Source organism: Carettochelys insculpta, chromosome 1 (genome assembly GCF_033958435.1).
Source record: "Carettochelys insculpta isolate YL-2023 chromosome 1, ASM3395843v1, whole genome shotgun sequence".
Taxonomy (NCBI): Eukaryota; Metazoa; Chordata; order Testudines; family Carettochelyidae; genus Carettochelys; species Carettochelys insculpta.
Genome location: NC_134137.1, coordinates 335,364,061 through 335,391,223, shown reverse-complemented (window position 1 = coordinate 335,391,223; position 27,163 = coordinate 335,364,061). Strand labels below are relative to the sequence as shown.

The 27,163-nt window shown below is 42.4% G+C and overlaps 1 protein-coding gene across 1 annotated transcript in view; it reads right to left on the bottom strand.

Annotated features, from left to right (window-relative positions):
- Nucleotides 1-27,163, bottom strand: part of CPED1 (cadherin like and PC-esterase domain containing 1) — a 227,849-nt gene that overhangs the window by 78,715 nt on the left and 121,971 nt on the right. Inside the window, exons 15-16 of the mRNA XM_075015052.1 lie at nucleotides 24,866-25,052; nucleotides 22,178-22,346 (exon numbers count right to left, since the gene is read on the bottom strand). Coding sequence (XP_074871153.1) covers nucleotides 22,178-22,346; nucleotides 24,866-25,052 — 356 coding nt within the window. The remainder of the gene's footprint in view (nucleotides 1-22,177; nucleotides 22,347-24,865; nucleotides 25,053-27,163) is intronic.

Genomic DNA, 27,163 nt, shown 5'->3' with positions numbered 1-27,163 from the left:
GGTTACACTTTTCTGAAGATAACTTTTAGGGCAAGACAGAGTCTCACAGTGAAGTGGGGAATTGCAATGAAAGTATAATATATATTAAAAAAAAAATCAGATGACCAAGTCCCAAGTACCGTTTTGCACTTCAAATATTTTCCTGTTGTAATGCAGTAACTAGAACTGTGCTTGTCTTAGTAGCTAGGAATGACATCTATAAAATGTGTATCTTGCAACTTGAATTGGACTTATGATATCACCCTGTACTTTAACTCTGAATCTGCAGCTAACCAGGTTGGACAAAAAGCATTACATGTTTACTAAAATAAACCAAGTAATGAGCCAGAATCAAGCTGAGGTTTTTTTGGATTCCAGCGAATCTGATTAAGTGTTCTACAAGAACTGGACAAAGCGTTCTGAACAAGGTCATGTGGAAATCCCAACAACTCCTTCTGCAGATTCACCTGCAGTTAGGCACAAAGGCCATGTGCCATATTATAGACTAATAGATATTTTGGAGCATAAGCTTTCCTCAGATGCATGACAATGCTGGTCTCTGCCCACAAAAGCTTATGCTCCAAAATATCTATTAGTCTATAAGGTGTCACAGGACTTGTTGTTTTTGAAGATACAAACTAACTCAGCTACCCCTCTGTTCTGATTCATAGAGGGTTATATGCCAAAGGGATTTCAGTGCCTCGCTAAAAGTCAACTGAGCAGCTGTATTTGCAATGTGTCACAGTTCCCATGGTGAAGATGTCTGCAAAGATGTGATACTTGAGAGGTAATTGGGTAGCAGCAGCAGTGATGGTTGGGGTGTGCCTAACTCCTGTGGCCCCATTTCCTTCCAGCAGGGGTTCTCCAGATGTTGGTATGAACTGCCATTTCTCTTCTTTGCTTCAGGAAGGCAGTATGGTTGACAGTCTGGGAGCAAAAGCATAATGTCCCTGTTTGCCAACAGGTACAGGGATCATCAGCTGTGACTCAGAGCATTCTCAGGACGAATGGTGAGTGAATGGCTGGAATTAACCCAATGTGAATGGTCTCCCAGTACCCCTGCATGGTAACGACTCCTAAGGGGATGCTCTAGCAAGTGATTGACCCTGAGGCCCAGAGGAACCCATCAGTGGTTTCCACTAGATCCAAGGGATTCTTACACGCTGTAGGGAATTACATGGACCTTAGCAACATGCTGGTCCATAAAAATATTTGAGGTCCCCAAGTCAATCAGGACCTCACGAGTTACCCGGCTAGGAACACATGGTTCCCCTTTATCCTTCATTACTCCGTTTTAGTTCTAATAAAGCCTTATTTCTAAGACCCTGCATCTCCTTCTTATGAATTCATATGACAACACAGCACAGCAGGCTCTGAAACAAGGCTGGAGCAGGATGGGACCAATGACTGCAAGCAAAATGGAGCAAGTGCTAGAGGAGCGAGGGCAAACACAACTACGTGTATAGTACAAGTTGAGCAACTGCTGATCTGCTGCAGGTGTCAGGCTGATAAGTAGGGCTGCTAAACCAACAGCCTATAGTGTCAGTGCTGGGATAGTGCAGCTGTACTCACTGGTTGCTTTGCAGCAAAGTTAGTCAAGAACCAGACTAGCAGCTGGTCCTAGCCGGTCTGGCCCCTGACATAGTACAAGAGTGTATTCTTGTTATTCTTGGCCTCTCTACCCACTCTCAAGTAGAGTGCTAATAACCGCTAACTGTGATGGTGGTGAGGTCACTCCCAAACAGACAGTAAACGGATTGCATAGATTAATGGCAATAGCTTCCCATTTAAACTACATGAGCCCAAGAGGATAAAAGCTTTTTAGCTAGACTTTCACTTTCTAATTTAGGGAGTTCCATTGCCACAATGTCTCCAACAAGACATTTTCCACTGATGATAAAGGACCAGATTGGTAAAGGAAGCAATTTTCTTCTGAAAATCTGAAGAAGTTGGTCTTACCCATGAAAGCTCATTACCTAATAAATAAATGTGTTAGTCTTTAAAGTGCTACAGAACTGCTTGTTTGCTTGTTTTCTTTTAAAAGGAAGTAATGTTCATTCATGGGTAAAGAAACCACAGAATTGCTGGGCAAAACTTTATTCCACCTTTACCACATACTATTAATATAGCTACCAAAGCCAGTGGGAATTCTTCGTTCATTCATCTCCATATTGCAGTTGTTTAATTTTTCACAACATGCCCATACGTTCAGATGCTCACAATTAGTCTTCCTCATATATACTCCCTCCATCCCCTTATCTGGTTTCTGGGCAGCTTTCACAAACAATATGTTTTGCAGAAAGCATTGCTGGACTGAGGTTTACGGCATGCTCTGCCACCGAAGGAAGATCAGCTGCAAGTAGGTGAACAAATTCAGTTGAGAGGAAGACTGCAAGTAGGAAATATGAGCTTGCTCATGGCTTCTCTTTGATAAATTTTAGGGAATTGAAATTACTCAGGCTGAGAACCACTGCTGGTTTGCTAGGGTGTAGAAATATGATGTTGCCTGACTACAGACACGCTAACACTGCAAACAGCTCAATGCATTGTCGAGACCAGTGGGAAATACTGATCCAATGGATCTCCAGCAAAGTAAGATGATAGCGGCTGAGTCCTGAAGTTCACTAAGTCCTACAAAAGCTTCAGCAGCATAGTGGGAACTTGTCTGGTTCTCAAACTCTCTCCCACTAATAACTTCTGACAAACTCAGCAAATGAATTACAAATATAAAATTTAAATTTGCCCAATCTCTGTGCTGTTGTTTCTTCTCTCATTATACAGTTACCTTTCTCATGTGTGGTGAACTTTGTGCAAAGGGGAAGAAAACTTACAACAATGAGGGGTATGTCTACACAGCAGCCTTCTTTTGAAATAAGCTATTCTGGAAGAGCTATTCCAGAAGAGCTTATTTAAAAATAACACTGCTACACACAAAAATGCATTTCAAAATAGCACTTAGCTATTTCAAAATATAGCATCCACACACAGAGAGCCTAATTTGAAATACAGTCATCAGATGCACGATGGCTTACTTCAAAATAGGCTCTATTCCCTGCCTTAACAGCCCCTATTTCAAAATAGCTATTTCAAAATAGTTGCTATTCCTCATAGGCCATGTCTGCACTGGGACAAAACTTCGAAACAGCCATGCAAATTGCCATTTTGAAGATTACTAATGAGGTGCTGAAATGCATATTCAGCGCCTCATTAGCATGCCGGTGGCCACGGCTCTGCAAAACTGCTGCTTTTCACTGCTGCACGACTTGTCCAGATAGGGCTCCTTTTCAAAAGGACCCCGGGAACTTTGAAATCCCCTTACTCCAATCAGCAGATAGGACAAGCCTGGACTGGAGTCTGGACAGCCACGCGGCAGCGAAAAGTGGCAATTTCGAAGAGCCGCAGCTGCCAGCATGCTAATATGGTGCTGAATATGCATTTCAGTGCCTCATTAGTAATCTTCAAAATGGCCATTTGCATGGCCATTTCGAAGTTTTGGGCTAGTGTAGACGTAGCCATAGGGTCTGTGGCCCCACTACCCCTCGCTTTCAGAAGGGACATGTTAATGAAGGATTTTGGAAGATGATAATGAGGCACTGACATGAATATGCAGCATCTCATTAGCATAATGGTGGCCATGCGTGATTTGAAAGTGCCGCTTTCAGAATGCATGCCATCCATGTAACTGGGGACCTTCTGAAAGGACCTCCTTATTTTGAAAGCCCCTTTTTTCCAAAACCAAATATGAAGAAGGGGCTTTCGAAATCAGGGGGTCCTTTTGAAAGGCCCCGAGCTACACAGGTGGTGTGTGTTCCAAAAGCGGCACTTTCAAATTGTGTGCAGCCGCCATTATGCTAATGAAACGTTGCATATTTATGTCAGCGCCTCATTAGCATCTTCTGAAATCCCTCACTAACATGACCCTTCCCAAAGGGATGGGTAGTGTGGCCAGAGCCAGAATGAGGTTTACCTATTTCAAAATAAGCCAACTGCTATTTTGAAATTATTTTGAGATAGCAGTTATATTGTGTAGATGCTAAGATAGTTATTTCAAAATTTCAGCTGTTATTGTGAAATAATTTTGCTGTGTAGACCTACTTAGGAGGGAAACTGATTCAAAATTGAAAATGCACTTCATCCAATAAAATAAAATGAGAAACAGACCCAAATTTATCATAAACGTAACTATAAATAACATTAAGATAGTGAAAAAAGAAAGATCTGCCAAAAATATTTAAAAGTACAATATAGTGCTTCTGAACTGGGGCTACATCAAGCGATAAAACCTAAAGAAATGGAGACAGCCCCAATAAAATATTTTATTCTTCTTTGAAGTACAAGGAAATATATATCCAAACCCCCAGATATTCAGCAACCAAGTTCACCAGTTCTTGTAGGGTTCAGACAACAAAAGGGTTAGAGTTCACTTCAAGGATCTTAGTGTATATTTGTAAGTTATGCAAAGGTATGCGAATGGCTTTCTAGCTCCATTAAGAGGTCACTGTAGCTTTCTTCCTATAGCTAGTCATACCCCCTGCTTGCATTACCTATGTACTCATGCATTCCAATCCATTCTTTATAATGATTCCCATCTTCTTTTTCTATACGTCTAGTTTTAACTGGTAACCAGTTTTATTGCAACATCTTGCAAGTGATTTTTGCAGCTGCTTATACAGATTTATATTTATTTCCATTTAGTTAATTGAAAATATCTCCTGTTTGTAGTTTTTTTCCACTTCTTTTCTTTAAAAGTCAATGTAATGCTTGTGCATGCTTATCCTAGAAGTAGGGCCGGCAAATAGCACAACATGGGGCCTGATTCTGTTCTTACTTTCATCACTGTAATTCCATGTGTGTAAATGCAGTGACTCCTGTTTTATACTGGTGCATTGCACCCTAGAGCAAAATCAGGCCCTATCTACTTTCAGACTTTCCATGGTTATTTACAGTGTTTTGCTTTGTCTTTCATAACCACCTAACATGACATAGTTTACCACAGAGATAGAATACACTCTTCCCCCGCCTTACGAGGGTAATTCGCTCCTGAAAAACCCCTCTTAGGGCAAATTCTCATAAGTTGAAAAAGTAATTACCATTAATTTCAATGGGAAAAAATTTTATGCGTTCTTGAGCCCCAAAATGTACACCCGTTTATGTTAAAACAACACCAAATCCCATTAAATCTGGTGCAAGGGGGCGGGCAGGGCAGAGCAGGGCATGGGGAGGCAGCCCGGCCTGAGCGCAGCTTAGGTTAAGCGGGGAGGGGGCGCTGCCAGGGGCTGGCTGTGTGGGGGAGCTAGGTAGGCACAGGGGGCCCCTGGCTGGCAAAGGGAAATGCCTCCCTTGTGCAGGGCTGCATGGTGGAGAGGCCCCGCCGGTGGCAGCCGAGGCGGCAGCGGTGGGCGAGCCAGGCGCTAAATGGGAGGGAGCGCCACAGATGGTGAGTGGTGCCCAAGGCACAGCTGCACAGGGCGGGTGGCGGTGGCCCCCTAGCCTCCCGGGGGGGTGAGCAGCAGCAGCAGGGTTAGGATGGGCTATGCACCAGGCATCCACGTCTCACAGAGTGGTGTGATCTACTGCCGGGACTTGGATGAGTCTACCTCCCCGCACCAGACTGCCGCCCTCTCGCAGGGCGCCACCGCGCCCCTGCACGGCCTCTTTATCAAGACCAACGCAGCCAACTCCATCCCCTCGGTGCTTGCCTACCAGAGCTGCCAGCCTCCAAATCGGTCCTCGTAAATGCAAAGAAATGCCTCGTAAGCTGAAGTAGGGGTATTAAATGAATCTCCTCATAAAGTCAAATTCTCGTAACTCGAATGGGGGTATCACAGGGTATGACTGTATATTTATACAGCCTGACAAAGTAGATTGAAACAACTATACAAACTAGAGTGCTGGTTGAACTGTGAATGGCTCATTTTCTTTATACAAGCACTATACCTATTTACCCGGTGTTCTTGTAGGCTTTTACCTATGCCAAACACATGCAATAGGAAGTTTGCCTGCTCTTTTGTCATCATCTTTGCTGCTCTCTTATTTCATGACCTCTGAGTTAATCCTTCTATTCTTCCTATTAGCAAGTTTAAGCAAGCTAACTTCAAACAGACCAACGATGGGTCACAAGGTTTAATGGGCACACAGATAATCATCTAAATTACATTTCTGGGGCTGATGGACCAGGCAGGCTTAGTGAATAACTTTACCAGCTTTCACTGTTAATCAGCAAGGATTGTGTATCTCAGTACGTCCGCTTTAGCTTGCCTCCCTAGGGGGCTGGGTCATACTGACTGATTAGAAAAGGCAGCTGCATTAGCTTTCTTCTCCCTGAAAACGTGTTATGGAGGCCCAAATGACATGAAAGGCAAATGTGACTGCAGCTCAAACACCGGACACTCTCTTCTCATCATTGTGGAATTATCCACCTTCTGCTTGCATATTATGATACTCAGAACAACAGTTGTTGCCAATTTTCATGATCTGTTAACACTTAGGAGGGCTCATAACACAGGATCTTCTTTCACATTTATTGTGTATACCATCAAGGGAAGAATGCAGCAGGCTATGGTATATTCTCCATTTCTCGAGAGCAATAACAGTCTCAAGAGCAATAACTTTAGGTGGAGTGAGAGAGTCGTAAGCATTGCCCAGTCAATAAGTTGTACTGGGTTCAATTTTTGGAAACAAAACTTCCAATCTGTTTAGATGGGTGGGTAAAGTGAATGGAAGATCCTTCTATTTTCCTAATGAGCCAGACAAAAACACAGGCACTGAAATAATGACTTTACACAGCATGGACCCAATTCACCTCTATCTTGCAAGTTGGGTAGTTGTTTATAATGGTGACTCTTACCTATTTCAGGCTACTGCATGCACCCTTTCAAGATTCTGGTTTGTCTCACCTACCTACAAGTATCACCTCAATTAAAAGCAACTGGCTTGCAAAATCAGACAAAAATAATACAGAAACACCACTACACATTATTATGGAAAATTGCTGACTTTCTCATTGCTACCATATAAAATAAACGAGTTGAAATATTAATATTATGGTTACATTTCACTGTATAGTGTACACAAAACATATAAATAATTCAATGCCCATATGAATTTTAGTTTGTACTGATTTTACTTGAGATTTTTATGTAGATTGCATTAAAAAAAGAGGAGCTGAAGTACCCACTGGAAGACCTCTGAGTACCTCCCAGGGATACACATATATCCCTTTTACAAAAGGGGAAACCTAGACATGTTGAGAACCACAGATACAGAATCTTAGAAATGCAGGGCTGGATGAGACCTCAAGAAGTAATAAAATCCAGCTCCTTGTGATGCAGCAGGACCAGATCCCTGACAGGTGTTTCCTTCATTTAGATATTACACACAATATGTAAATGAATGAAGAAACTTGCGATTCTGAGTCTGAATTACCACAATGATACCCACACCAGACAACTAAAGCAGAATGCTGACTCCATATGCAATTGTTTAGTTTTTACAAATCACGATTAAAAATACATAAAAATTCATTAACCTATTTAGTAAGAACTTAGTCAGTGGGACTGATTCTGACCTCACACTAGTTTTACGCAGGTGTAACTCCATTGTCTATAGTAGAGTTGCTCTGATTTACACCTGCATGACAGTAGACTCAGACTCAATACCACTATGATTGTTAGCTTCTATAAATCTCAATGAAGATTGACATTTCTGAGGCAACTAACCAGTGCTCCTGAACAATGTAGTGGAGCAGTGATATTTGACTTTGGAATTCATCTCTTTAACCTGAACCTTGAATAGTGGCTAATGCCTATGCCCAATGTATTAGAAACAAATTAATTACACTCACAATATTTTGTTGCCCTACCTGGCTGATTCACAGAATTATCTGGATCACAGCTTCTTCTTCCCTCCCTTCCACAGAACTATCAAATAATTACAAAGATATTATTAAAAGATAAAATTAATTAACATGGGAAGCGCTCTCTCCTTTGTTATGCATACTTCCTTCTGAATTATCAGAATAACAGCCCATAATCTTCTACAGCAAAATACGATGGAGAATTTTGTCTGGAAAAGGTAAGCTCTGAGAGTATCAGAAGGTAGATAACATTTTTGGAGGTGTGATGGTTGAGAACCATGGATATAGAATCATAGAAATGCAGGGCTGGACTGGATCTCAAGAGATAATAAAAATCCTCCTCCTCGTGATGCAGCAGGACCAGATCCCCGACAGGTGTTTCCTATTATACACAATATGTAAATGAACAAAGCAACTTGCTATTCTGAGCCTGAATTAACACAATGATACCCACACCAGACAACTAAAGCAGAATGTTGACTTCCATATACAATCGTTTAGTTTTTTACAAATCATAAATAAAAATATATAAAAATATAATTATAAATACATAAAAATAAATACAGAAAATGTAATAAATACAGAAAATATAATAAATAATTTAAAATACATAAAAATTCAGTAATATGTTTAGTAGGAACTTATTCAGTGGGACTACCCCTTCACTCCTGCAGACTAAAGTTTAAATTCTAACAGAGGCCACTTGTTACATAAATGGTTAAATAAAATGCATGTGCTGGTATCCTGATCAAAGTCCTTTGAAGTCAATATTTTCCCATGTCAGTGGGCTTGGATCAGACACCTGAGGTTAGCCTACAGTTTTCTGCATCACAAAAACACCACACACTTTAACACAAGATACTTCAGAGAGGCCCTGGACTGGAATAGCTGAGATAAGAGTGAGGAACATTTGTAAAGTTGGAACAATGTGTAACATCAGTACTAATCCATACCTAGTTCTGAACAGTGATATTACAGTCCTTCAATTCCATAAGTATTATCATTCATTCTCAAAAATGTAATCAATATCCCACAAAAATATGACTCATCCTGCAAATCAACCTCAAGTAGGAAGTGTACAAATCAGCTTTGCTTAATGAGTAGTTATAAGATTTCAGTGTAGTGTTGGTCCTGTTTTGAGCAGGGGGTTGGACTTGGTGACCTCCTGAGGTCTTCTCCACCCCTAATCTTCTATGATTCCACTTGTGGAGAAATTACAGTTTTGTGGTTAAGCACAAGCTAGGGAATTAGAAAATCAGCGGTCTATTCCCACTGTTGTCAAAGGGTCCCAGAACGTTCTCAGGTAATTTTTTTTCTTTGTCTCAGTTTCCCCTTTTGTAAAATGGAGTTTATTATACTAACCTCACAAGGGTGATGTGAAACTTACATGTCTCATCATACTCCTACAGAAACCAACTGGATTTTTGTCATAGACATCAGTGGTGCAGGGAGTTAGGCTGGGTCACCTATTTCTAAAGCACACAATCATCCAATCATAAGCTTCGGGGACTAAGTCCCTTTGAGCAATTTTTGGTCTTATATATTTGTAAAGCACCATGTACACCAGTGGAATGTCATAATTGAAGCTAACATTTAGTCGCATATATTTCTAGTAAAACTCTTGGGCATGTCAAGGGCAATAAATAGAAATTCATCACCTGTGGCCTGTCCATGACTTTACCAAAAATACCTCTGACTAAATCTTCACGTGTGGGGCCCTGCTACTGGAGGCTAGAGGGGCCTGATCTAATGCTGGAAGGAGACTGCCACCTAGCTGCTGCTCCTGGAGACCACTGTCCACATGGTTTCCAGGTACCCTTGGAGTTGACGCTAGGCTGGGGGAAGTTCAAGTCTTTTGCCCTGTGACAGAGAGGTGGAGCTAGGAGCTGCTGCCACAGGCAACTGGTGCCTGTTGAGCAGAGGGCACAATTCAAAGGTTTACCTCCCACCTTCTTGAGTCATGCCCCTCCAGCACACCCATGCTCTTACTGTCAGCAGCCCCTCCACGCAGTCCAGGTGTTTGCTCCTTGTGAAGAGGCAGCTCCAAAGAGCTGGGAGTAGCAAGGAAGGGATGCTGCTACAGCTCTGTGGGGAGGCGTGGGAGAGACAGCAGCAAACAGTGTCTGTCCCTACAGCTCCCAGCTCTCGGTCACTGTCTCTCTCCTCATGCCATAGCTCCCAGCTTGCAACTCCCACAGCTGCCAGGCAGGGATGGGACCAGCAAACCCTGGCAAAAATCTGGGGTTGAATATGATTCCACATGGCCACCTTCACTGTCTTGCCTTCATTACATAACTACTATCATTCTATTCAGCTGTGACTAAGAAGCCTACAGTTTTCTCTATCTTATACGGCATTAGCTGAAGCACAAGTGAGTTAAGTAGGACACAAACCTTGGCAGAGATCAACAGTTATGTTTAGATTTTGGGAACTACAAAGAGTTTGCTTAATCATAGGCATTAGAATGCTCCAGTAAGTGCTCTCACAAGGAACACGGAAGTAATAGCGGCAGATCCCCTTGTGCAAGGAAGGACTGATATGATCATGAGCTGAAATGAATATACTAACCTAGAGAAGAATACCTCAGCATTAGTCGGGTGAGGAAATGCAAATAAGGAAAAGGTGGAAAATCACACTGAACGTACATAAGATATAGGGCCCTCAATCTAACACATTATAAAACTGCATCACAACTTGTGGGAAGTAGGAGAGAGTAAGAGATGCGGCCCATGGGAATGATGGCCAATGGTGATGAGAAGACAATGGCCAACATTTCAGGTTGTCCTGCAAGGGGCAGCATATATGTACATTTGTCATATTCTGTAATATCTTTATCTACCTTAGAGTTACAATTCTTGTAACTTTGCTAAATGCATTAATAAACTATTTTTAAATATAGAAGAGATCCTCTAGAGTGAGTGTTGCAACTGTAGACACCGGGGTTCCCAAATATACATTTAATAATACTGGGCCTGATATTGGGACAAGGACCTGTAAACTCTCAAATGGATAATTGGGAATTCTTAAGTAATCAGTACTATACATACATAATCTACAGGTCAGGCTGTTGGTTTTCTGGCACTCATGAAGCTAACCACCTAGGAAGTTTAACTACAACAATGCGAATACCACATGTTCTGCATATGTAAGCCCAAAAGATCTAAAACTGCATTTGAGTACACAAAGGACAAAAGGTAGAATATACGTGAAATTTACAATGTCCTGGCATTGAATTAACTGTTCTTTGGTGGGTAAACCATATAATAAGGGCTTGATTAATCTCCCCAAAATTTATGCATGTGAAAGCTGGATAGTTTGGGCAAACTGGGCCTGAAGAAAAATATTTCTTTTAAAACTAACAACAGTTCTCAAATATGTGTCTGAAACCAGCCAACTATTTTATTTTTTTGTTTTCCTTTGACACTTTGAACAATGCCCAATACTAGAATAGCCATCAATGCAGGCACACAATAATCAATTCTCTTCTCTTGCGCTGGTTTCTCCTACCTTAGACCTCGGTCCTGCAAATGAATTCGGCCCACTAGATCCCTCTGCCTGTCCAGAGTGCACTGAAGTCTGCACAGGCACAAAGTTCAATCCACGATTCTAGAACAGGATGTTAGCTTATGCATCTGGCTAACTGTCCAAGTGTGAAAAACGGACATTTACTTCTTAGAAGACTGAGAACAGCCATTACACCAATTCACAAGTAGGGCAAATTATTCTGTAACCTAAGGGCTTTTGGGACCTTCCCCTGAAACAGCCAGAAGAGGCCATTGTTGAAGACAGAATACCAAACTAGAAGGATAATGGGTCTGACAGCCATTCCTATGTTCCAAGTGGAATTCAGTACTGTCACCAGGGCTGTTGCTTCTTCTCAGCTCCCTCTCCTCCAGTCTCAATCAAGGAGGTTTATTTTCTTCATAGTGGTTAACAGAACAAACAGGAAACAGTCATAACTCAGTTCTTGGTGCCAGGCTTTAGGCTACCCGCTAAGGCTCTCTGGTACCTTAGCTCCTAGCAGCTTCCCAGCCTCAGTCAGCTCTGCTTCCCTCCTGGAGCAACCACTGCAGGACTGCCTCTGCAAGCCCACTTGCTCCAGGGCCCACTAGAGGAGCTTGCTGCACTTCATAACACTGCTGTCGATGGATTCTATCAACAAAAACACTGTGTGGCACTGGAGACCTTCTCTCGACCCACAGGCATCCAGAACAACAGGCAGCCCTGTCTGATGTGCTTCTGAGCGCTTGTTTTGTCGAGAGAGTGGCTGGGCAGTCCGGCTGCTCTGTCGACAGAGCAGAGCCCTCTCCCAACTGGTTTTTGTGTTTGGCCACACTCTATTGACAGAAGTTTTCTCAGGAAATCTCTTCCAACAGTGACTTCTGTCGACTGATTGCTGTTGTGTAACCATAGCCTTCGTGTATTGCCTACACCGAGATTACAATGCCACAAGGAATTTAGTAATGGTGGCACCGCAACCAAATTCAAATATTTTGAACAATGTCAGCAATCACATGACATTACAAACAAAACAAAACCAACAAGCTTTACATTTAAAGGCAAAGTAGCATTGCAAGACAGCAGAATGCAAATGAAAGGGAAGCAAAGACCCAGGCTGTGTCTAGACAAGCCCACAACTTCAAAGGGGGTGGGTAATTAGGATGCTGGGAGATTACTAATGAAGTGCTGTGGTGCATATGCAGCACTTCATTAAGCTAAATCTCCCCTGCAGCAACTTCCCTAATTACCATGCCCCCTTCGAAGTCGAGGGCTAGTCTAGATACAGCCTTAATGTACGATAGTAATGCCACAGTTTATCCCCTACTAATTTGGTTTTAATGAGGATATTACGGCTGCTATCAATAAGGAGAAAGGACAATAATTTGGTACGCTGAGGGAACAAGAGGCCCAGAACCACATAGTTCTTAACTGAATAGCCTTGAACTAAATCCAGGATTACTCAAATGCACGAGAGTTATTAGAACACTGGAAACAACATCCCTTGCTCTGTCTTTGTATTGTAACTGCCTTGATATCAGTTTGCAGTGAAACTTGAACATCCTAATGGGATTAAACATAAAAGAAAGTTTTTTAAAAAGTCCCTGGATTAGAAGTTTAACAGACGCCTACTGTGAGAAAGACCACACCACTGTCATTGATCTTTCTCTTCCTAGGCATGATCCCAGTTGTGCATAGATGCATATCCAAAGGAGATCTCATCAATTCAAGCTGTATTTATCCTTTTGCTTCTGGAACAGGTGTCTGGTTACAAAGAGAACACGCATTGAAGTCATTGAGCAGTGACTATTAACAGCCTCTGCTAGTGTGTGTAATGTATTCTGATACAGAAAGTGTAACGTAACTACAATATTTGGAGTTCTTAAACTACATTTCTTATCAATAAATCACCATAACAAACAATAGTGTTTCTCTATCAAATATGAAAGAAGTAAAAAAAAAAAAGCAATACGTTGGCATTCTTAGGGTGCCATTTCTACCTCCACTTACCCTTAACTACTTTGTTTTCTTTTAATCTAGTAGGATTGTTTCTGAAATGTTTGCCTTCAACTTGTCTGAACAGAGATGCTGCTTTAAAAACCATACACTGCATTCTCACAAACCCTGTTAGACACCTTAGAAATGCTTTTTATCTCAATGTTAACATTTAGCTATTAAAGCCCTCCATTGTTCTGAATGTTTACACACTAAATTTAATCAGGAAAAAAAAAGCTTCTCACATATGACCATACACGTGGGCTGTGGCCACACTTGGCCAAAATTTTGAAATGGCCATGCTAATGGCCAAATCGAAGAGTACTAATGAGGCACTGAAATTAATATTCAGTGCCTCATTAGCACGCTGCCAGCCATGGCACTTCGAAAGTGCTGTGTTTTGCTCGCTCGCGTGAGGATTTGCTACCCAGGGATACTTTTCGAAAGGACCCCACAGATTTCGAAATCCCCTTATTCCTATCAGCACATACATAAGAAAATAAAATGTTAACATAAATTGTAATGTGGTAGAACATAACAATCATACAAATTCCTATTTCTGGAACTAGATATGTGCTCAAGATTGGGAGACAATAGTCGGTTTTCTCATCTTCACAGCCAATTCTAGTTTCCAAGTAGTAGAAAACATACCCTTCCTGCTGCTGTTCTCCTGATTTATTCTAATTCACTGCTAACATCAGGCCAGTCAATGGGCCACCTTCAAATGCCATCTGGGGTTATATCTAATAAAGCAACTCTTAATCCTCTCCTGACAGTCATTTGTAACCTGCTCTTATCACTTATAAAAGTACCTCAGTCCTTTAATTTTCAAGCAAATAGTATTTGTGAAAATCAGCACTACTATATGTCAAGAAAACTGTTGGGCCCCCACCATTTCATATTAGTTGTTCATTTAGACTAATTTTCAAGACTACATACCATGTTTTAATTACTGAAAGAGTAACTACTGCAAAAACTTTTCTGTAATCACATTTTTCAATATTCCAAAGCTTAATCAGGAAAAAAGACCCTGTCAAAATCAATTCTGGGTCAGTTTTAGTACAGATTAAGAAAATAACACATCTCCAAAAAAGTAAGAGCAATCCCTAACAGTAGAATAGATCACATAATAAAAGGCCTCATAAGGTTATTTATATTCCGCAGTCAATTGCTCATTCCTACATCTTCACTGGATTATGCTCCAACAACAAAATTATCACCTTCAATCAGCAATATTTCCACAGGATATTTTGCATTTAAGAATCAGAGAAGAGAATTTTGCTGCACATTTGCACAGATTATTTTGTTTTAATGACCCTCTGGACTGAGTTAGTTACTGCCAACTACATAATTTCCTAACACTGAAAATCTCTCAGTGTTGCTGTTTCAGGCTTTGCTGTTTCTTTCTTCACAGTATCTTTATTTTTTAATTACCACTTCTCAGTCCCAAAATCTAAAATATGTCAGCTCCCACTTTGCCTACTGTAGCTTCTTATGTTGAGAAAAACTGGAGAAAAAAAAGCTGGTTTTAAGAGGGGCGTATATTGGTAGAAGTCAAGAAGAAACAGAAATGGCAGTGACAACGCTGATTTTAATAGAGCACTATTGTTTACAATCCTACCTGCTTGTGATAACTTAATGCTAATGAAATACTCTTTCTGGGTTCTTGGTAAGACCTCTCCACCCTTCAATCTATTGAAAACTCTACAAAATTATCTTCCTTGACTATTGTCACACCCTTCTTGGAATCTCTTCACTATTTTCTCCTCCCTACTCCCATATCAAATTTTAACTTCTAGTGCTCAGCCTCCAAAGACAAGCACAAAGCTGCCCTGGCCTATATTTCAGTTATCATAACCTATCATGTTCTTCTTTACCACCTTTGTTCCACCAACAGTGAATGCCTCCATGTCCGTTTGTTTCATTTTCCTACTCCCATCTGTGTGTCTTCTTCTATGCTGACTTCTGTAGTTAGGCAGATTTCCTGCTTTGGTTTCCTCACAGGTCTTTGGCTCCATCAATGATGATAAGCAGAAGGCCGCTTGCAAGTGTGTGTGTTCAGTGATGTGGGCCCACTTACCACAGCAGAGTTCCCACAAAGACCACAGACAAGGATTGAAGGTGCCTGGCCAGGTTTATTTTACAGCAAAGAACAGTAACAGCTGTCAGTAGACTCTACTGAACCACTGTATGTATGAACCTGCCATAATGGAATGACTCAGTCAATGGGAAATTTCCACTGTCCCCTAGGTCATACAAAGACTGTCCCCGCAAGACACCACTTTATATACAGGTACAAACAAATCACACCTCACTGCTGACATATTAGGTTGCCACCCTCTGATGCTGTCAGGTTACCACCCTCTGACACTACTTTGATACTTTGAAAGAGTTGAAGAGAACTGGAAGTACTTTAAAGAAGTCTTACTGAAGGCACAGGAACAAACAATCCCACTGTGTAGTAAGAAATGCAAACATGGTAGGCAACCAGCTTAACTTAACAAGGAAACCCTTAGTCAGCTTAAATTTAAAAAGGATGCATACAAGAAATGGAAACATGGACAGTTGACTAAGGAGGAGTATAAACATACGGCTGGATAATGCTGGGCAGTAATCAGGAAAGCGAAAGCACAATTGGAGCTGCAGCTGGCAAGGGATGTGAAGAGTAACAAGAAGGGTTTCTACAGGCATGTGAACAATAAACAGGTTATCAGAGAAAGGGTGGGGCTGTTACTGGATGAGTGAGGTAACCTAGTGAGAGATGATGCAGGAAAAGCTGAAGTAGTCAATGCTTTTTTTGCCTCAGTCTTCACGGACAAAGTCAGCTTCTCCAGACAGTCCTAGATGATGCAGTATGGGAAGGTGGAGGGCAGCCATCTGTGTGGAAGGAACAAGTTCTGAGCTATCTAGAAAAGCCAGATGTGCACAAGTCCATGGGTCTGGATTTAATGCACCCCAGGGTACTGAGGGAATTGGCATAGGTCATTGCCGAACCTTTGGCCATTATCCTTGAAGACTCTTGGAGATCGGGGGAGATGCCAGATGACTGGAAGAAGGCAAACACAGTGCCCATCTTTAAAAAATGAAAGAAGGACAATCCAGGGAACTATAGACCCGTCAGCCTTACCTCAATCCCTGGGAAAATAACGGAGGGAATCCTCAAGGAATCCATTTTGGAGCACTTGGAAGAGGGGAAAGTGATCAAAAGTAGCCAACATGGATTCATCAGGGGCAAGTCCTGCCTGACCAATCTGATTAGCTTCTATGACGAGGTAACAAGCTCTGTGGACATGGGGAAGTCAGTGGATGTGATATACCTTGACTTCAGCAAGGCTTTTGATATGGTCTCCCACAACATTCTTGTCCATAATTTAAGGAAGTATGGATTGGATCCTTGGACTATAAGATGCATAGAAAGCTGGCTTCATGGTCGGGCCTAACAGGTAGTGGTCAATGGCTCAATAGCTGGATGGCGGTCTGTTTCAAGTGGAGTACCACAAGGCTCGGTTCTGGGGCTGGTGTTATTCAACATCTTTATTAATGACCTGGATGAGGGACTGGGTTGCACCCTCAACACGTTTGCAGACAACACAAAACTAGGGGGAGAGGTAGATACGTTGGAGGGTAGAGAGAGAATCCAGAGGGACCTGGATAAATCGGAGGACTGGGCCAAAAGAAAGCTGATGTGGGTCAATAAGGAGAAGTGTAGAGTCCTGCACTTGGGGCAGAAGAATCCCAAACATTGTTACAGGCTGGGGACCGACTGGCTCAGCAGCAGTACGATGGAAAGGGACCTAGGGCTTATGGTGGATGAAAGGCTGGATATGAGTAAACAGTGTGCCCTTGTAGCCAAGGTGGCTAACGGCATACTAGGGTGCATTATGAGGAGCATTTCGAGCAGATCTAGAGAAGTAGTTATTCCTCTTTATTCGGCACTGGTGAGGCCACATCTGGAATAGTAGAGCAACGAAGGGTCCTGTGGCACCTTATAGACTAACAGAAAAGTTTAGAGCATGAGCTTTCGTGAGTTAACTCACTTCTTCAGATGCTGGTCCTGGAAATCTGCAAGGCCAGGTATAAATAGGCCAGAGCAAGGCTGGGGATAACGAGGTTAGCTCAGTCAGGCAGGCTGAGTTGTATTGTCATCAGTAGATCTGGAGGTGTGAACTCCAAGAGAGGGGAAGCTGCTTTTGTATTTAGCCAGCCATTCACAGTCTTTGTTTAATCCTGAGCTGAGGGTATTGAATTTGCAGATGAATTGTAGCTCAGCAATTTCTCTTTGGAGTCTGTTCTTGAAATTTCTTTGCTGCAGGATAGCTACTTTTAAATCTGCTACTGTGTGTCCTGGGAGATTGAAGTGCTCTCCTATGGGTGTTTGTATATTGCCATTTCTGATGTCTGATTTGTGTGCATTTATTCTTTTACGTAGGGACTGTCCAGTTTGTCCGATGTATATGGCAGAGGGGCATTGCTGGCACATGATGGCATAAATTACATTGGTAGATGTGCAGCTGAATGAGCCCACAATGGTGTGGCTGATCCGGTTAGGTCCTGTAATGATGTTGCTGGTGTGTATATGTGGGCAGAGCTGGCAACGAGGTTTGTTGCATGGATGGGTGTCTGAGATAGAGTGACTGTGGTGCGGTGTATAGTTGCTTGTTAGGATTTGTTTTAGGTTGGCAGGTTGTCTGTGAGCAATGATAGGTCTGCCTCCCAAGGCCTGTGAAAGTGGGGGATCATTGTCCAGGATGGCTTGCAGATCCCTGATGATGCGCTGTAGAGGTTTTAGCTGAGGACTGTAGGTGATGGCTAGTGGTGTTCTGTTGGTTTCTCTCTTGGGCTTGTCCTGTAGTAGGAGGCTTCGTGGCACACGTCTGGCTCTGTTGATTTGTTTTCTCACTTCCTCAGGTGGGTATTGCAGTCTCAGGAATGCTTGGTGCAGATCCTGTAGGTGTTGTCTCTGTCGGAGGGGTTGGAACAAATGCGGTTATATCTAAGTGCTTGGCTGTAAACGATGGATCGTGTGGTGTGTCTGGGATGGAAGCTGGAGGCATGGAGGTAGGAGTAGCGGTCAGTGGGTTTACGGTACAGGGTGGTACTGATGTGTCCATTGTGTATAAGCACGGTAGTGTCAAGGAAGTGGATCTCCTGTGTAGATTGGTCCAGGCTGAGCTTGATGTTGGGGTGGAAGTTGTTGAAGTCCCGGTGGAATTCCTCCAGAGTCTCCTTCCCATGGGTCCAGATGATGAAGATGTCGTCAATGTAGCGTAAATAGAGCCGGGGTGTTAGCGGACGAGAGTTGAGGAAGCGTTGTTCTAGGTCAGCCATGAAAATATTGGCATATTGAGGGGCCATGCGGGTACCCATAGCTGTGCCGCTGATTTGAAGGTATATATTGTCACCGAATCTGAAATAGTTGTGTGTGAGTATAAAGTTGCAGAGCTCAGCCGCCAGATGTGCTGTAGCATCATCAGGGATACTGTTCCGGACAGCATTTATTCCATCTTTGTGTGGGATGTTGGTATACAGAGCCTCTACATCCATGGTTGCTAGGATAGTGTTTTCTGGTAGGTCACCAACGTATTGCAGTCTTCTCAGGAAGTCAGTGGTGTCGCGGAGGTAGCTGGGGGTGTTGGTGACATAGGGTCTGAGGAGAGAGTCCACATAACCAGACAGTCCTTCAGTGAGAGTGCCAATACCGGAGATGATGGGGCATCCAGGATTTCCAGGCTTGTGGATTTTGGGTAGTAAGTAGAATAACCCTGGACGGGGCTCTAGAGGTGTGTTGGTGTAGATCTGTTCTTGTGCTTGTGTAGGGAGTGTCCTGAGCAGACGGTGTAGTTTTTTAGTGTATTCCTCGGTGGGGTCTGAGGAAAGTAGCCTGTAAAATCTGGTATTGCAGAGTTGTCTGGAAGCCTCCTTCTGGTAGTCAGACCTGTCCATGATGACAGTAGCTCCTCCTTTATCTGCCTCTTTGATTATAATGTCAGGGTTGCTTCTGAGGCTGTGGATGGCATCGCGTTCCGCACGACTGAGGTTGTGAGGCAAACGATGTTGTTTCTCCACAATTTCTGTCTGTGCACGTCGGCGGAAGCATTCTATGTATAGGTCCAGACTGTTGTTTCTGCCCTCGGGAGGAGTCCACGTGGAGTTACTCTTCTTGTGCTGCTGGGAGGTTGTCTGTGTAATGGTGTGTTGGTCAGTGTTGTGTTGAAAGTATTCTTTGAGTCAGCTTCCCCTCTCTTGGAGTTCACACCTCCAGATCTACTGATGACAATACAACTCAGCCTGCCTGACTGAGCTAACCTCGTTATCCCCAGCCTTGCTCTGGCCTATTTATACCTGGCCTTGCAGATTTCCAGGACCAGCATCTGAAGAAGTGAGTTAACTCATGAAAGCTCATGCTCTAAACTTTTCTGTTAGTCTATAAGGTGCCACAGGACCCTTCGTTGCTCTACAGATCCAGACTAACACGGCTACCCCTCTGATATCTGGAATAGTGTGTCCAGTTTTGGGCCTCCCAGTATAAAAGGGATGTGGAGTTGCTGGAGCAGGTTCAGCGAAGGGCAACAAAAATGATTAATGGTCTGGAGCACAAGACCTATGAGGATAGGCTGAGGGATATGGGCTTGTTTAGTTTACAGAAGAGAAGACTTAGAGGTGATTTAATAGCAGCCTTCAACCTCCTGAAGGGGAGCTCTAAAAAGGAGGGTGAGAAACTGTTCTCAGTGGTGTCAGATGGCAGAACGAGGAGTAATGGTCAGAAGTTGAAGAAGGAAAGGTGTAGGTTAGATATTAGGAAAAACTACTTCACCAGGTGGGTGGTGAAGCATTGGAATGCGTTGCCTAGAGAGGTGGTGGATTCTCCATCCCTTGAGGTTTTTAAGTCCCAGCTGGACAAGGTCCTGGCTGGGATGACTTAGTGGGGGTTGATCCTGCTTGAAGCAGGGGGCTGGACTAGATGACCTCCTGAGGTCCCTTCCAGCCCTGTGATTCTGTGATACCACCCATCACCCTGTACCTCGTGGTTTGATTAGGTCATCTCTTATCCATCATGCTGTTATTTTAGACCCTTTCCTGAACCTGGGTCTGTATCTGTGAGGAGCTGGTACCAAAGTATTTTTTAATAAGCTGGTGAGACCTTGTGATTTCAGTTTATGACCTGTACCAATTATTGTTCTGTACCTGCATCTGCTCAACTACTATTTTGTACCTTCAGCTCTGTTTGTGCCAAGTTCTGTTATCAGGGGTTTGCCTCTTGCTCACAGCTTAGCTTTGCTTTATGTTAGCCGCGTGTTGTCCATTGGTAGCTAGGCCTCAAGCCTCAGACCAGCAAGTGATGCTTTACTATTGACGTTCTTGGGCCTATCTAGATGTAGCTGGTTTCTGGGCATTCATCTGGCCCTGTCAACCAGTGACTTCTAGATAGGCCCAAGAAGGTCAATAACAGAACACGATTTGTCACCTATAGCCCCCAGAACACTTACAGCCCCCAATTCAAACCCCTCCAGTGCATCATAAACAACCTACAACCTATACTGGAACACGATGCTACACTCTGAGAGGCTCTGGTGAGAGGCCTGTGCTGTCCTACAAAGGACAACCTAAGCTCAGGAAATTTCTCACTTGCAACCACACACCATACCACAGAAATACTAATCCTGGAACTTTTTCTTACAACAAACCCTGTTGCCAACTTCACCCACATATTTACTCCAGAGACTCCATCACTGGACTGAACCATCAGGGGCTCATAGCTCTGTGCCTTCATTCGTGTTATATATGTCCTCATCTACCAGCAATGCCCCTCTGCTGTGTATATTGGACAGACAGGACAATCACTTCACCGAAGAATGAATGGACACAAACCAGACATTAGGAATGTGAATACACATAAACCTGTCAGTGAGCATTTCAACAGAGCAGGCCATAGTATTAAAGAACTGAGAATCTGCATCCTACAACAAAGAGACTTTAACACCAAATTACAAAGGGAGACATCTGAACTGGAATTTATTCTCAAATTCAACACTTTGCACCTTGGTCTTAATAGAGATAGCAATTACCTTATGTACTACAAAGACAGCTTCCTTATCTTTGATATTTGTAGTGATCTTAGGCAAGTCACTTAACTTAATAAACATTCATTTCAAAGCTTCACTGCTTGCAGGAGGTTCACATTTTATACATATAACATTTTAAATATGCGTGTGTGTGTGTGTGCGCGCGCACGTGTATGTGTGTGGATAAATGCATTTATATACACCACATTTTTTAAAAATCTAATATACGGTCATTCCTTCCTTTAGCTTTCCCAGTGTGTCTTCACTTTATATGTTTGGCTTTTAGACTAGTTTTTCATTCATAAATTCTTTTGCCATTTGTATCTTGACGAGGACCAACCCCTTTGACAGCATAAAGCATAGAATAAATACATAATCACAATCATTACCATAATGGTCAAAATATTGCCATCAACTCTACAGATGATCATAGCTACAGAAACTCTACTACATCTGATTTACTGTTCCAATAGCAAAGAAAGATACACTACTGTGGTGAGTGGGATTTCAGTTTACCGAGGTCATGCCAATTTAGCTTGGAATTAGAAATAGAAGATTCTGATTTACAACTTCCATTTATAGCCAAAACCTTTGTAATGCTCCTACTTTATACAATATGGACTGATAATTCAGGGACCTCATTCTAATGTCACAGAAACAGGTTCTCTGTTGGCTTTAGTTCAATTACTTCTGATTTACACCAGTGCAAGTAAGGTCATAATCAGGTCACATATGTATGTAAAGGTCACATGCATATGCATTCATGTAATGAAAAAACAAACAGTACCTGCAAAAACCCACACACCATATAGTCTTCAAACAAAGGCAGACTTGGGCGTTCCTCTCGATAGACAATGATTTTATAGCTGCTTACAACCTCAGGGTTGGAGTGTGAGTTATCTGTTACTAGAATAGTGATTTTATTCATTCCCAGGCCAAGTGGGTAGTTAGCAACACTGCAAAGGAAAACAAAAACAGTAAGTGATAGGTCCAATGTTAAATCAGCCAAGATTTGAAAAAACACTTTCCCCAGTACCTTAGATGGACCTCAGCCTTTAAGGTTTTTATTAGTAATGCTTATGTACATGGTTTCCAATGAATAATGATGTAAACTATGGCTTGCACAAGCATTTTAAAAATCCTGCAATAAAGCAAATCTATGCCAGATACCATCTAAAAATGTGGTGTAACTTTAGCTTGAAACTTGAATAGATGAGAGAGCTTCAGAGTAGGAAAGCCCCTGGCAACAATGAGAAGAAAATTTCAAATGATACAACTGGGACAACAGTTGCTGGTAGTTTCAAATCAATGACGAAGCGAGGAGGGAAACAAATGAGACTGAATGTTTCAGTTACCCCTGGAAATTGTGCACTGTCCGAGCATGAGGGAGTCCCACATAAACCATTCAACATGATAGACAAGAACAGTGCTGGAGAGGCTTTTGCCCCGCAGTGGACTGAAAATGGCTGGAACTGATGGAACTTGGACTTTCAGTGCTTTCACTTCTTCATAAATAATCAGGTAATGTCTTTTGTATGAAAGGCTCTCAAAATATTGTGCAAACTCTCATTATATTGCATACATACCAATGAGTGTCTCAGTCACTCCATGCACACAACTCTGGGGTGTATTGTGCCAGCCAACCTACACCAAAAACGTTATGTGACAGGGGTTTGTGCTAGCTTTCTCATTTTCACGAGAAGTCAAGAATAACTTCTCTAAGGCTGCATCTACACTAGCAAGATTTTCAGAAAAGCCAGGTCTTTTTTAAAAAACCCTGTGGAGCAGCTACACAAAAAATGTGTTCTTTCCATCTGAAATTGAAAGAACACGCCCCTTTTTCCAGCAGCCTTCTTCCTCTCCCAGATGAGGAAGAGTGCCTTTGTCCAAAAGAGTCTTTCGAAAAAAAAACAACCCACCCTTGTGTAGACATTCCATGGGCCCCTCTTTTGAGAGAGCAGTCCTCATGGCACCAGATTTTTCAGTCCCTGGTCCATTCTTTCAAAAGAGCAGGGGCTATGTGGATGCTCTCTATCAAAAGAGAAGATCGATTTTTTGATCCACTTTTTTGTGTGTGGATGTGATCTTTTGAAAAAAGTTTTCTCAGAAGATCTCTTCCAGAGCTTCTTTCGAAGGATCGCTGGAGTGTAAACACAGACTAATAGAAAACACATGAGGATTACTAGGTTAATACAGAAGATATTGGCCAGGACACTAGGGCTACGTCTACACTCGAGACTTATGTCAACAAAACTGGCGGAGAGTCCACACACAAATTGGGTTTTGTCAACAGTATGCTGACAAAAGTTGGCTCTTTTGCCAAGAACCTTCTGCCTCTCCCAGATGAGGAAGAGCATTTTGGTCAACAGATTCTATCTATAAAAAAGCTGTGTGGACACTCTGGGGGGGTCTTCTGTCAGACAGGGCTTCCAGTTCACCAGGCAGACCTGTTTGCTGAGCTTCCAGTAGGCCATTCTGTCAAAGGAGTGCCAGGCAGTCGGGTTGCTCTGTATCAACAGAGCAGATCCCTCTGTCGATCCACTTTAGTGTACGACCACACTCTGTTGATAGATGTTTTGTTGGAAAATCTCTTACAACAGAAACGTCTGTTGACAGATGCTTCTAGTGTAATCACAGCCTAGGACAAATAACTGTAGTTCTGAAGAAAGGACCATAAGATCTTCAATGACCACAACTGGTCAGGTCTTCAGTTTCATACACCAAAGATGGTACCTCAAACCAGGATGGAATGCTGGCCCGAGAATGACTAAGACAGAAGGGCTGTACCAAGTGAAGCACCATTGCAGCTTTGCACAGTGCCTGGGTTCACCTTGAAAATGTTTCGTTCAGCTATAGGTGTGACTGAGCCCTGCTTTGCTTATACACAGCTTTGCATAATTCAGGCCCTGAATATTTTAACAGCTACTGTGCTTCCCTTCTGTACCTTTCCAAAGGTGAGAGCAGATGGGATAATCGTGCTAACATTGCCCCCAGGATATGCCCTGTGGGATGAAGATAGGAGAAGAATGGAATTCATTTCCTTCCTTGCTTCCCTAATACCCCACTGTGATCCACGCAGGCAGATTGCTTCACTGAATGGAGTGCCACTCATGTCAGTGGAGCTCTGCAGAGACTGGCCTGGCTCATAGGCGGGAATCTGAGCTTTGGTTAGTTTCCCTTTAGTGTATTGGTTACCTATTCACTCAAACCGTTGGTTGCATGAGTGGAGGACGATTCTCAGATTTTGGAATTTTGTTAACTGGAATGTAACCGTGATTGAGTAACTTATAGCAAGGAGCACATCTTTAACACATTGATAAATGAATACAAATTTAAATGAGTAAATGGCTAGGCATTCAAATCTCCTTTGGTAATCTTAATTTCTACGTACTACATTCTCTTGGAAAGGTAGAGGCGGCTGTTTCTACAATATTAAGAATCATCTCCATGCTTACAGAACCATCCCCACCCTCACCTTGGTCCTTTTCTCTCATCAAGGTGCACCTGGCTCTGACAGTTAGAAGGTCGTGCTTCAATCTTGACCATCACCACATCAAATGGGACTTCAGTGTAGTACTCTTTGATCTTTGGATTAAATTTAGGATTCAGGTCCAAAGGTGGGCTAGTGAAGATCTGCCTGACATGAGATAGGGTATCTTTATCTGTTCCAAGAAGGCATAAAAAATGTGAAACATATGGACATTTTAAAATAACAAGTAACTGCTGGTAGTCTCTTAAATGATCACTGCTGAGATTTATCAACTTATAACCATACTGAGTCCTTTGCTGCAAGACATAAATATTTTTTTTTGTTGGCACTTTGGATAAATTTTCACACCTGTTCAAGGTTTTAATCTTTTTCTGCCTGATGACTTTAGTAGGAGTCACACAACTAATAGCCCAAATAAAGCATTGAACATTTAAGGAATAAGGTCAGAAAACCCTGTCCCCAGTAGATTCCCGGAAACTGAGTTTAATGACAGAAATTCACTATCAACTGATCTATGGAACAGCAGCATGCAGGATTTATGTAGATGTGTAGTTGCCAGGAAAAAGAAATCAATCTGTTAGAAACACCTTTAGAATTGATTATGTGTATGACATCTGAACTCATGGGGTCATCTGAACAGCAGAGTGAATAATTTATAAAGAACCCTCATGCAACAAATTGCATCTCTTTTTCTGTCTGTGTCAAGCCATAAAGGTAACAATTTTCTAAGCACTCATTATTCTGCATTATCTGATGAATAACCTTATATCGTTTTTTGCCTGCAGCTCATCTGTGACAAGATTCTTACAACTATTTTAATCCATTCAGTTAGAAAAAGATTTCTGGCATGTTTACAAATGCAAAATTAGCATTTTTCTGAATATTCTGCAATATTCAATGATAACTGGCTGCTTTGGCAAACATCCCAGCCAGTAAACTCTTTGCCCCAAATAGCTGAGCAAATCTGGACTCTTAATACATGGCTCAAGTGGGTTTAAAATAGCTCATAGGGCCCTGTTTGGGGTCTGTCCAGGAGCATGAATTTAATTGGAGAGTAACACAAAAGGGACAAATACAGTTGTCAGGTACATTGTTGTAAAGAGGGTTAATGCCATTACACCAAAGATACACTAGCTTAACCGTGAGCAGAATTTGGGCCAAATTCCCCAGAGAACAGGTTGTATTCACAACATATGACAGAGAGGACTGAGAGAAAGCTATTGTTCAAAGGATATAAGAAGCACCCCTGAGATTCCCAAGATGCTATCAGATGCACAGATCCTTTCAGGACGTATGCTTATTCCCTAGGAAACCACTAATATCTTTAAGAATTAAAGCAGCTGGAGGATGGGGCACCATTCAAAGAAAAGTCTTATGAGAGGGGTGAAATCATGGACTCAGTCAGACTAGACAGGAATGTTCTTGGCCTGGAACTTTGACGTGAGCTCCAAGCTGAGAAAGCAGATGAGGCCCACTGGGTTGAAAATTCATCTCCCCTAAGCAGCAATTTATCTCCCTCTCCCAGAATAACTCCCATAGACAACACAACCTCTGCTAGGCAGAGGAGAAAAGAGCACCAGACACTGTAAAGGTAGTAATGATGTTCTGAAGTGTGGGTTGCCTAGAGCTCAAAATGAGCTCTTCATCCCCTGAGCCACTCTATGACAACAGCCTAAAGCTCTCTTTTGTTTTGGCCTGATACCCAGCTGACTGAAACCTTGAATGAGCCAAATGTCCTTGCGGCCACGTGTGCACTGTTCAGGGGTCTCACATAACTTCAGCTGCCTACAGCAGTAAAGAGGTCTGCCTGTCCAACAAGTGTAAATTAGACGATATCATTTTAGTTTGAATGGAATTCTGGACGGCTAATGGAGCCGATGGATGCGAAGTAAGTGCAAACACAGTGTTAAAGAAAGAAAACTACTGAGTGTGTCTAATTTTATATTTAAAAGTCTTATTCCAGATCACAAACATTGTATTCCTGAAGTTGATCAGGAAGGGCTAAGCACTGACCTAGCTTCCTGCATGATAGCTGAGCACCCAAACCTTCCCTAAGCATAAGCTTATCCTTCTATGCCATTTAGGTTATGTCTAGACTGCAGGCTTCTGATGACAAAACTTCTGCCAACAGTTTTGTCAACAGAGCGTGCATCCAGACTGCAGATCTCTCAGCAGATATCTGCCAGTCGGGAGCCTTCTGTCAATATCCTTGTATACTTCATTCCAAAAGGAAGAAGGAATGTCTAGACAGAGGGTTTTTTTTCCAACATTTGGCCCATCCAC